Source organism: Tinamus guttatus, unplaced genomic scaffold (genome assembly GCF_059628265.1).
Source record: "Tinamus guttatus ecotype Peru unplaced genomic scaffold, ASM5962826v1 Tinamus_guttatus_pri_ptg000138l, whole genome shotgun sequence".
Classification (NCBI taxonomy): domain Eukaryota; kingdom Metazoa; phylum Chordata; class Aves; order Tinamiformes; family Tinamidae; genus Tinamus; species Tinamus guttatus.
The window spans coordinates 3,164,564-3,177,057 of NW_028288672.1; the positions used below are offsets into that span (position 1 = coordinate 3,164,564).

The 12,494-nt window shown below is 38.9% G+C and overlaps 1 protein-coding gene across 1 annotated transcript in view; it reads right to left on the reverse strand.

The window, feature by feature from the left end:
* Positions 1 to 2,280: 2,280 nt before the first annotated feature.
* Positions 2,281 to 12,494, reverse strand: part of MAPK12 (mitogen-activated protein kinase 12) — a 34,886-nt gene continuing 24,672 nt past the window's right edge. The window contains exons 6-12 of the mRNA XM_088521871.1: positions 11,576 to 11,623; positions 7,470 to 7,584; positions 6,762 to 6,833; positions 4,975 to 5,054; positions 4,123 to 4,201; positions 2,860 to 3,033; positions 2,281 to 2,479 (exon numbers count right to left, since the gene is read on the reverse strand). Of these exons, the coding sequence (XP_088377997.1) occupies positions 2,409 to 2,479; positions 2,860 to 3,033; positions 4,123 to 4,201; positions 4,975 to 5,054; positions 6,762 to 6,833; positions 7,470 to 7,584; positions 11,576 to 11,623 (639 nt within the window). The 3' untranslated portion in view covers positions 2,281 to 2,408. The remainder of the gene's footprint in view (positions 2,480 to 2,859; positions 3,034 to 4,122; positions 4,202 to 4,974; positions 5,055 to 6,761; positions 6,834 to 7,469; positions 7,585 to 11,575; positions 11,624 to 12,494) is intronic.

Sequence of the window (12,494 nt, forward strand, 5' to 3'; positions counted from 1 at the left end):
GTCACAGCCAAGAGAGGCAGAAGTCCATGTCACCCAATGGAGTTTTACAGGACTTGATTTCACTAAAGCTAGAGGGGCAAAAACAGTTAAAAAGCCCAATAAAGTGTTGGAATTTAAAAAAATCTATAAATAACTTTTTAATGAACAAAATGATCTGAATCTAACTAGTTTTTGAACAAAAGTGAAACACAGGAGATTCCATCTCCATATGAGGAAGAACTTCTTTCTTGTGAGGGTGACAGAGCCCTGGAACAGGCTGCCCAGAGAGGTTGTGGAGTCTCCTTCTCTGGAGATCTTCCAAACCCGCCTGGATGCCACCCTGTGCCACGTGCTCTAGGTGTCCCTGCTGGAGCAGGGGGTTGGACTAGATGATCTCTAGAGGTCCCTGCCAACCTCAACCATTCTGGGATCTCAAGACTTTAGGCATCTGCTGGGACGTAAGCTGTTGAAACTGCATGTAAAGTACAAAGGAAACATTTTCAAAGTAATATTGATATTCTTTTACCTTCCGTGACTGGCTCTGTCAAAAGCTCCTAACTCCAAAAGCCACTTTTCTCCCTTGAATTTTAGGAGGACTACAGGGCATGATCCTAAAAGAGAAAACCTTCATTAACTAGAGCCAAACTTCCTATTTAACATAACTGTAGCCCAAGCAGAAAGCCAGTGGTGCAGAACTGGCTGTGACCCTGCAGTGTGGTTTCCTCAGTGACCTGTAGCATGGAAAAAAATGTTTGTTTCCAGTCACATCCCGTGCCTGCTGCTCCAGGCATTCCTGCAGCAATTGCTTCTAGTGGCGTCTCGAGCCCACCACGGGCTCGAGGTTTCTGTGACCATGTAGCCTTTCTCAGTGCCTGTCTCAGCTAATCAGTGACCATCAAAAATAATTTTTAAGCCAACATGGATATTTACAGTTGTTTAACTAAAACATTAAGACAAATAGATCAACTGCAACGATTAAACTGGTGTTCTAAAATGCTTATTAAAGCAAAACCTAAGTGATTTCTCAGTTGTTTTTCAGAATTTTGAAGTTTTTTTCTGCTAAGACTGTATGTGTTCCTGCAGAATTGCTGTAGGACTCAGCAGCAACACACAGCAGCAAACTGCAGTGGGAATCACACAAAGCCAACGAGCTGAAGAGCTTACATTTAACAAGGAGAAGCAACCCCACAAAAAAACCCTGCATCCCACAGCTCTGACAACTTCTTTTTCCTCTGAGAGATTATTACGAACTAAGCATCTAGGAAAATGCAAGGGATGAATCCAGACACTAAGAGGGGCCTACCAGGAGCCTCAGCAGTTATCCCACAGGAGCTCCAGAGGGAGCCTGGGGCTCCAGCTGAGCTTGAAGTGCCCCCTTTGCCACCCTCCGCTCTCCCTAGAAATTAAGATGACTTCCAAAGGCTGAAAAAAGGAACAGTTATTACTGTGCACCTGGCATCACCTCTATACACTGTGAACAAAACAACTTGCTGCACTGTAGTATTGTTACTCTCATTTTCTATAAAGTGATCTGCATGCAACTTTATTTCTAATGTCAGCACTGCTGATTCTTCGATCAGCATCCCCAGCCCCCGAGAAGGTGAATCACTTTCTCAGTGATTGTTTCAATACTAAAATGCTAGAAAATTACAAAATTTTAGAAAACCTTACAGTTTCTCCCTGGAAAACCTTGACCCCTGGTCTATTAAAAGAAACTGTACTATATTCAGATTAAAATACTCTACCCCCTGAAAGTAAACTATCTAGTGACAGTTTACCTCATGCATTTGGGAAATCTTGTCCTACTACACTGGTTACCGTGCAAAATCTGGGACACTGCCACTTCTCTGCTTCTTGCCTCTTGCAAAATCTGACAGAATTGGTTGGAGCTTCGACCTCCACTCATGCTGGACAAGGGAAATACAGCCTGAATGAATGTGTATCATCTCCACTACTGCCACGCTAGCTGTGTTAAAAGCAGCTCCTGAGCCTCTCCAGGCACCTCGCCAAGGCAGAACAGCCCAGAGGACTGTTCAAGCTGATACTTCTAGCGTTGAAGACAGGTCACTGGCCTGAGCGTGTACTCACTGTGTATCACTGATACACAGTCTCTGTCTCAGCTTGTTCAGCGTGGTTACATGCTCTCTTCTGACCTCTGATTTGAGGAATTCCTTCTACCTGCTCTTTTTAAGGTGACACTGTGCTACCCCAGTCTGAATTCCTTCGTGTGGGAGATGTGGGTAGAAATACATTTCTGGATGGGTTTGAAATGCTATTCCCAATGGCATCAGCTTTCACAAGCAGAGTAAAAGACATTGCTTTCTTACACTGCAGATGAAATAGATTACATCCAGTTTATCTATAAAAGTTTTATACACCTGAAATATCAGAAACATTTACAGCTTTTCTGAAAGGATCAAGTCCCACGATTACACCGCTGTCTCCTTTGACTCTGACGTTTGTGGTGGCTTGAAGTTCAGTATCTCTTTATATGTAATACCTGGAAAAAAAAAAAAAACAAAACAAAGAAGAAAAATAGTGCTGCTGGTATCTTGAGAAAAAGAGCATAGACTTGAGCAAGGGGCAACCCAGCACGGTCATGCTTTCATCTAGGTGAGGAAGGGAGAGACTTCTTCAAGCAAAAGAAGTAGAAAGAGGACAGAGTAAAGCAATCTAGGACCATTTTATGCTAAGACACCATTTCAGACGTGAAGAAGCCCAGTGCAGCAATGTAGGAGGGATGGAGGGAGCAGCGGCTCTGCAATACAGTGGGCATCACAGTGTTTCTCAGTCTTACTGCTGTCAACTTACTCCTTTACGGGTTATTTGGGTGAACTTTCTGTCTGTTCCTTTCTAAAACCACCACAAAACGGAACTCACGCTTCCATTCATCCAGTGGAAGATCCATGTTATCAAACGTGTCGTCGTATTTCTCAGCTTCAATTTCTTCCTCCAGATCATGAATAGGTTCAAAGTAAGGATGCATCAAAGCCTCGGCTGCTGTGACTCTCTTATCTGCATCTAGCACCAGCATCCTCTCCAAGAGGTTTACAGCTATTCAGCAACAACAACAACAAAAAAATTAGGTTCCTCTTCAGTGGATTCTGGATCAGGTGCTATGTGAGACTATCTGAAGGGGTTAGAAGAAGCAGACAAGATTTGTTAATTCTCCCTTTTCCTGTATTATATTCCTGTGGGAATGTTCCTGAGTCAGGAGAAACGCTCTGAAAGGGGAGAGGCAGCAACATGCACCAGGGAGCCCTGACTCTCTCCTGCCGCATCCCGGTTCCTCCACAGCCCTCTCGGCCAGAGCACGAGCCCTTGCGCTGTGAACGGCGCAGCCGGGCAGGCTCAGAGCTCATGTGGAGAAACCTCCAAACACTGCACGGGAATGTGTGCCGTCTGCTGGAGCTCAAAAGCTCAGTGAGTTCACTGAGCGGCCAGGTAAGAATTATTGACCTATTAATGTAAGTTTACCGATCCTGTAGATTTTCACTGGCCTTCTTAAATAGAGAAAACAGTTATCCTAATTCATACTTTAATAAAACCTAGCTTTTTCAGTGCTCACATTGCTGGAGAATGTGTAAGGTTTGGGCAGACCAAAGCTCTGGCTGTCACGTCACAGCTCTGCAGACTTGCTGTGCTCTTGTAGCTTTTTTTTAATCTATCCAATACAAGTCAGTTCTTCTTAGGAATGCACAGATGTTTCTCAGAAAGTATTCATTCCATCACTGAAGTGTCACCTTTCTATTTGCTATTATGAATTAGAATCAGCTTTCAGAATTGTATTCAAATATAATAAATAGAAAAATTTATTACAGATATTTTGTTTCGCAGGACTCTTGAGAAAGCAGATCCAGCAAAAGCATCTAGCATAGCCTGGATAAGAGCCTAAAACACAAAAGAATATCCCATGGTTTCCTTTCAGCTCTTCTCAGAAACATGTGATTCCTGGCAGGTATAACTTGGCTAAACTCAGCCCTTAAAATCAACGTTATGAATTATGGGAAGCAAGAGGTAGAACAGCATGAGAAGCATCACGTAACTGTCATGGTTATCCCATGACTGATGTTACTGCTGCTGCCCCCAAGGCAAGCACAAGAACACCCCAGGTTACACACAATGGTACACAAACTTCCTCACCCAAGGGACTCGCGTACTTCAAGATCGATGCAAAATCTTTTTTCTGGACTTTTGGGAGACTTTTGATATAGTTTTTTGCCTTAAAAAGAAACAAGAATTTTGAGTTAGAAATTTGACTTTGTGACAATGTGCACTTTATGCTTAATAGACAACTTCTAATGATACTTTGATATTGTACTGTACAAATGGATTTGTTCTTCTTTTCTTTTTGATTATGCACAAATTCTTGCTGAGAATATTTGAAATCAAGACTTAAGATTAAGATTCAGAAATTATATTAAAAATTAAACTATTAGTGCTTAATATTTAATATATTAATCAAAATAAGTATGTAGGCATCATTTGAAAGAATAAAAGCCATACTTATGATTACAGTAATCTTCAGAAGTCTATCTTTTAAAGTAATGTATATAGTATAGTTAGTCTAATGATTAATTTTAGGTGTTTATAGGGTTTATACCCTTTATAGAGTTTATAGGGTTTAAGGACTTCAGACAGACATCCACACAGGAATAGGAAGGATGAAGTCAGAGACATCTGACACATGAACCTAAATAGGCTCATATTTTTACTGTAATTCCAATAAACGTAGTAATACATCAGCCTAGCTCCTTATATGCTGCACTCTGGGAAATTTAAAGTATTGAAATTTATAGATTTTTCAGGTGTTCAAATCATTTTCTAGCTCCCTTTAATCTCCTGTAGATATTCTGGGTGCCCAAAGCACTTCAAGGTGGATATGCACTATCAGTGGTCACTTCAATACATGTTATTTCAGCCAGTGATCAGAGCTGATCAAGGTTTAAGTAAAATTAAGACTCGTAAAACAAACTGATAAAGCAGAATACTCACATCTTGACTCTGCAGTTTTTGAACAAAATCTTGAGTTGGTGTGCCTGTTATTTTCATTATTTCGGTGAGTTGGTCCAGATCTGAATACCAGGAATAAGGAACAAACTCTTTCACCAAACTCCTCTAATGTTATCCAGCCCCTCTGATATTTTTGGTCAAAACTGGTCCAAAAGTTACTAAGTGTCTCCAAGTTGCATAACAAAAAATGAGAGGAAACCAGTCTTTGTTAATTCTTTATCACACTGAGCAACTTCTTCCTCCTTATTCCCCACCTGCATTGCTTGATTCCTCATGCTGAGATGCTGAAAGCATTAACTGGGATAAGGCCCCACAACAGCCTCATCTTCTGTGTCCCAAAGCAATAGAGATTGATCAGCAACAACATTGGCAACAACCACATTTACAGGAGGACTAATGCTGCAAAGAAGAGCCTTGCCTCTCAGTGGTGGGCAATGCTCTCCAAACAAATAGACAAAAAATCTCATCCGGAGGTTGCAGGATAACCTATTCATAAAGCGTAATAAAATAAATTAAAAAAAGGAAAAAACATTTTTTCCATTTTTTCCTCATCTGCTCGCATCTGAATTCATAGCTGCATTGCCGTGAAGACCTGTAAAACTGAGCCATATATCACCTGAGGGCCAGCAGGGTCAGCTACATTTATAACACTGGACATAGAATTTTAACGATAATTCTGAAAATCCTAAATGCAGAACAACTAAATACTAGCTTTTATATTCTCCATTTACAGTGCAACTTGGAAATTATGACTCATTAATTTCTTACTTATGCACCAGAATTTTCAGGGTTAGCATTAGTTGAGAAATGATATTTGTTAGTCAACTGTTGTCCTTTATCATGTATTTTACTATTTTCTTGTTAAAAAGTGACACATACTTAAAATCTGTACAGCCAAAATAATCTGATGGATTCTCCTTTTCCATATCCTTGTCATTTTATTTGTAAATACAATTTTCTTTTATTATGTTTTTTTTTTTCACAGACAGAATAGTAAGATCCACGCAATGAAGTCCTAGCCTTACAAGAAGGTACTTAAATATAGAGCATATTTACAAAAAAATTAAACAAGGACTCACAGGGTCAGCTCTTTATTGACTGAAACTCCACAAGGGGAAAAGCAGTCCAAAATGATTAGGCTGAGCTGTCAAACAGGCAAGACATATCAACAATGACAACAAAGTAAAAAATATTCTTGCTGTCCCCTATTAATACTGGGTAACTATCACAACTCTCACCAATGAAGTGTCATTTACATATTTAAGTTTGGCTTGATCTTAACTATTTTCCTAATTCCTCAGCAAGGAAATGATACTGCAGGGTTTTCCGTATATCTAAAACATCTTATTAGATCATAACAATTTTTGGTGAAAGTCTCAAAAAACATGAAATGGACCCTCATGTGCACAGATGTCCGCATACTGCACCAGACTTCTCTGCACATGTCCCATGTTCTGGAGTTTGGGAACCTGGTATTTAAAAAGCAAAGAGGGAAAAAAAGAGGAAAAAAGCCTTTTCTTTGAACACTGAACCACTCAATTCAAGACATGATTCAGAGGTCACGTCTCTCTAGTAAAAATGCCCAGTAAAAATGTCCAATTTTAATTTGCAGATGTGCAACTCAGTACGATATTAAAGAACGCACAAATTAAAAAGGTGAGAGTCATTTGACTGTTATTTTCAGCAGTTTCTGAACACACTTACTACACTGCACAAGCACCTTTCATCATTTCCTTATCTTAGTGCCATAATTCACCGAGGAAGGATACGATCGTTTCCTTTGAACAGAGGCCTCCCAGTTATCATCTCAGCCATTATGCAGCCCGCAGACCAGATGTCAACTGACAAGAAAAGCACAGCAACATTAAACTGCTGAATATTGGCCCATTTAAAAACAGCTGAAGTTTAATTTGAAATATGTTTGAAAGCAGAGTAATGTTTACATTTATAACCTTTTATAAAATAAATGTGTGCCTTGCAGAGTATGATAAGCAGGATACATAAAACTGTTTTTTTAATTAGCAAAGAAAGGATCATTTAATATTGCACAGAATCAGTTTCCCACTAACAAGCAGGTGTATGTAGGAACTCATTTTTCTGTGCTTTCACAACTTCCATGGGATTACTGGAATCCTCTCTTCCTAACATTTATCCCTGTCAGTTTGAGTTACAGTCTGCACATCTTGCAGAGATTACAGGCACTGGCATGTAGACCAGGCTGCTACATCTGGGTCCATCTACAGGGTTTTTTTCCAATAACCTTGGGATTTTCTGCTAGCCTCACACAATATACAAAATAACCCCCTAACAAAATAACGCCCAAATTACTACCTGCAATTTATCTACAAGGAACTATTTCATAATTATATTATTATTATTTCCCCCTCCAGTTCCTTATTCACTTCAGAAAACAAGACGTGGCTAAATCTGGTCTGATGCAGGCAGCTCTGTTAAGCCCTTTCTGGAAAGCTGCTGACCTGTTTGTGTGTAATGCATCCAGTTGAGTATGACCTCTGGGGCTCTGTACCACCTCGTAACCACGTAACCTGTCATCTCACTGTCCGTGTGCCTTGCCAACCCAAAATCCAGGATCTGCAATGCAATCAGGAAGAACACCCCCATCAGACAACCTATTTCATACATATTTCATACAGACTTTCCAAATATGGAAAATAAAACAAGAGAAAGGAGTCTGCAGAGATTGGTTTATTTCTATATCTTTTGCTCATCAAAGTATCTTGTTCTCATTTTCTAAGTCACAAGTAGCAAGAAACATTAGAATTTTTTTTTTTTTTTTCCCCATCAGATACTCCTATAGCAACAGGAAAAGCTGGAACACTACCAGTAAAGAAAACAATAAATACTTCAATTTTAGTTATGAAGATACAGGTCTCATTCAAAGCAAAAATCCCCTGATCACAGAAGGACCATCCTATCTTGTCAGGGCTGGGAGAGCAGCCTCCACTCTGCATGGTTCTGTATGGTATTCACTGCGCTCATATCCCACGTGGCACAGTTTTTAAGAACAGTTCTAATAATATTCTGAAGCAAGAGACACCATTATCTTCCTTTTATGAATAATAATGCAAAGAAAAGCTTTCTCATGGTCACACTGAAAATCTGCAGTAAGAACAGGGAATTACCATTATTTTGTTCCTCTGAATTCCAACCTGCTGCTTAATTACAGAACACTCCTCTGTAGAAAACTCATGGTTAGTACATTTTTTTTAAAGCATTATGTACAATTCAGCTTATTTCTGAAACTCAAACTTTTTATCTTTAGCTACATTAAAGTCTACAGCAGCAAGATTAAAATGAAACATTACAGTCTTTTGTCAGCTCCTACACAATGGGCTAACATGATGGCCCAGATGTATGGACCTTCCAAAGACATATTTGGCCAAGGGTGAGGTCCATTCCTGGTATGACAGTGGGTTTACCAGTAAATTCTTGACACTAACAGGAGAAGAAGGGCCTTGTGTGAGAAAAATTATTCAAAATAAACCATCATCATCCACAGATACTTGAACACACATTTTGGTATGGGCAGCCACTGGTTTCCACGGGTACTAGGTTTCATGTATGTATTTGGGAGCAGAGATTTTCACAAGAAGCACCTGTGTATCATGGTGATGGATTTGTAATGCTCTCACTGTAATTAAACATTTAAAAATACTTCCTTTTTTAAAGGATACATTCATCATTCCCTAGCAATAATAAACAAGAAAAAGTATATATTTTTTTCTTGAGTCAAGAAGAGAAAATATAAATGTTAAAGCTTTTCTTCATTGCCACATTTAGAGCATCACTTCCATACCTCCCCCATAAGCACCCGTCTCAACAGCTTTCTGTTCAGAGACTGCAGCAGCACTTAAACATCCAGTATATCCTAATTACAGGTTTGGATATTTCTTCCATATATGATATCAGAAGTTATTTCAAAACACTGGACCACAGAGATACCAGAAAATATTGCAAAACCCTGGACTGTAGAATATGCTCTGACTGTTGAGAAACATGAAAACCAGGGCTCAATGCCGCATTTCTCCCTAGCCGTTTCACAAAAAGATCTTCTGATGTAGAATTACTTGCTTTGATTTATCTCAGAGTGTAAGAATATCCAAGGTAACAGGAAAATAAGTTGTGTTAAGTAAGGGAATACAGTGATCATATCAGGAAAGAATGTGCAGGACTTGGGCTGCATCTCAAAATCTAATCCTATAGCTCCGTGGCGGGGAGTGGGAAAAACGCACACGAGTAACTGTTTGCCAAGATTCTGTTTTCCCCTATCACACTGGGACCTATTCATAGTTTGGCAACAGATTTTCAAAAGCCAGAGAGAGACAATTCTTTTTTTTTTTCTTAAATAGGGAAATCTTAACAGGATCCTGAACATTCAAACATGTTCTACCGAGTTTCTGAATAGTATAAAATGGTATTACAGCAGCTGTGTACAAGTGCATAACTTGTACATTATGCATTAAAACACATCTTTGCAGTGTTCCATCCACTTATTTTATTTAATTAAGGGAGAGCTTTACATCCTTTGATCTATTTCTTTATCTCCTAGCTTTTTCTATTTATTCTAAGATGGAATTTACCAAATACTTCCCATAAAGTCTTATTCATCTCTTAAGGGGGAAAGCTTGGTTGTAAGTTCTGAATGCAAACTGAAGAATTACATGTTGGGAGAACTCTCGTTCCCATTTACTGTTGTTTTGTGAAGATGTATAGGCCAGTTGGGATTCAGGCATAGCAGAACTGGTAACTAACAGAAAAACATCAACTGGACTTTCAGACTGCTGGAGCTGTGAGAAAATAGTTGGCAAAAATAATTCTAGAAAATTCATATTGATCTATTAAATTATGAGAACAGAATTAACTGGGGATTGGAAGCAGCATGAGCTCTCTCGAACGACGAGAATATGTTATATTCTTAAAATGAGCAGCAATGAGTACTACATATGTCTACTTAATAATGAATTATTTGCTTTTTTAATGCTCAACTCATTCAACATAATTAAGCAGATATATTTGGCTAGGTCAGGACACTTTGCACAATTATCTCTTTGCATAATTATCAGAATACAAATATTACATGCCCCAACAGACTGAATAGGAGGATTTCCAAGACAGATAAGAAACTGGATAATAAAACCAAGTAGGTCATATTCAGTATTTCTTTTTAATGATCTAGAGGAGGCTTCAGCTCATGGTACCCCCATGTACAGGAGACAAATTACTATTCAGGTGGACTCTACTGAGAACATCTAGTTTCCACGTTGGGAAGGACCTGGCTGTGCATCATCCTCCTCCTACCCATCCTAGAGAGGAAGCTCAGATGGGTAGAACAGGAGAGGGTCATCAAGATTCGTCCCCCATTCTGGATAACCAGGAAACAAGTAATGCAAGAAATACCCGTCAGTGCCAGCCTTGCAGTGTAGAAAGAGGAACAGCTAATAGCTGAACTACCGGGGCCTGAATTAGCAACTGATACCCCTAAGGATTTTTTTTTCTGAATTAAGAGCAAAACTCAAGTAGAACTGATACTGCTAGAAAAGATACTGCAGTATCTTTAAATATGCAATTGATACTAAGGTTAGCTCTAAGTTTTAAAAGGAATCACTTGGGAAAATTCCATGTTCTGGTTCATGCTGAGCAGCATTTGACTCCCCCTACACCTCTGTGAAGTGATTAGCTGCAACATATCATAAAAACACTTCTCCATTACAGCTCTTAAACACAATTTTCTTCTTGAAAACTCTTTTTAATTAAATGACTGCATAGCAATATAACAGTATTCACTGCAATTTACGTATGACACATGAAAAGATGACGATTGCAGTCAGGCACATGCTCTTCCCTGTGCCCGGGCATAAATGCTAAGGCAGAAGATGACCCTTTAGCCCTTATGCTGCCCGGCACCAACCGGAGACCCTGCAGTCACTAATCAGTGCAGCAATGTCAGGAAGACAACCCGCGGCGCAGACCTACCAGCAATCCATCCTCTGCACATCCTGAGAGTCACCTGAACTGCCTCTCAGCCATTAACACTCCATCCTGGTTTCCCAGAGCTCCCTGTCTGGACCTGATGTCTTTATGGCTGATGTCCTGGGCAGCATTTCCATTTCTCATTAGAGCCATTTCTTGCGCTTCACTCCATAATGATCTTAGAAATTATCATCACATCTGCCATTTGTATGGAACATGCATTTATTTCCATCAAACCCATACAAATAGGAGAATACTGAATTTCCAGCATTCAGGGCTTTATTTCTTAAATAAATATTTATTATTTAATTAAATGTGTTAGCTAAAGTTAACTAATGGGAATATAATTATAAGCATCAGTCTCCCATCATTGTTTGAAGATTGTTACCATTGTCTGTCTGGTCCTTTTTCTTTTCATATTCCACTATTCATTACTTCTCAAAACTCATCAGTTGAAATCCTGAACTATTAATGAAAACAGTTATCAATGGCTACAGCTGTAGCCCATCTTGTTTTCTGTGGTGCACATTCATTTGTATTTGTACTGTGGTGCATATATATTCATTATTTGTTTTAAATAAGTAGATCTTACCTTCAATTCACAGTCTTCATTTACTGCCAGGTTTCCAGGTTTCAGATCCTGTAGATATAATCAGATTTGAAATTTATTTTACTTATTTATTTTGCAGCCGACGGAAAAAAACACACTTTTTAAAAACTAAAGCATTCATTCACTTAGGTTAGAGGGCTTTCATACTGCTTGTTCCACTGCTTGGAAGAGCAACAAGTAAAGCAATGCCATCAATCTTAGGAGATTAATTATCAGAAAGAACAGAAAAAAAAGACATAAATGTGAATAACATATGGCTTTTTTTTTTCATTATGGTCCTCTCCTCCCAAAAAGATTAACTTTTGTTGCATTAGTTGCATTAGTAAGTCAGAAAAACACTTTCTAACAAAAGAACTCAGTCATCTTAATGTGGATGTCGTTTGAACATAAATGTGTACCATTTAATACTACCTAAAAGTTAATGATTCACATATAGCCAAATGGAATAGTTAATTTATTTCCTTCACTACTTCTGGACCGTACACATTGAATATCAAGATCTACTTGAAAGACTCCATACCCTGACATACCTGGAATGGGTATTGAATAAATTAAACATGATTTTAAATTCATATATAAAAACCTATACTCTTTTCTGCAGGAAATGGAATTCCTAACAAAGTAAGTCTATGGAATGAAGGCTGCAACATAAAACAAAAACAAACAAACACAAACTAACTCTCTATAACTACTAGAGAGACTTGTGCTGATCTTCAGAAGTTGTACGGCTAAGCTCAGCAAAAAAGGGAGGAGGGAGTACTGGCCCTGCTTGAGAAGGTTTTGCAGTGTTAATGATTCTTAGATATTCACAGTTGCAGAGTTAAGTTTTCCTTCAGCTTTTGCAAACCTTTGTTTGTCACACTTCAGCACCCAAGTTGTTTAGAGGAATCTTCTCTCAGAA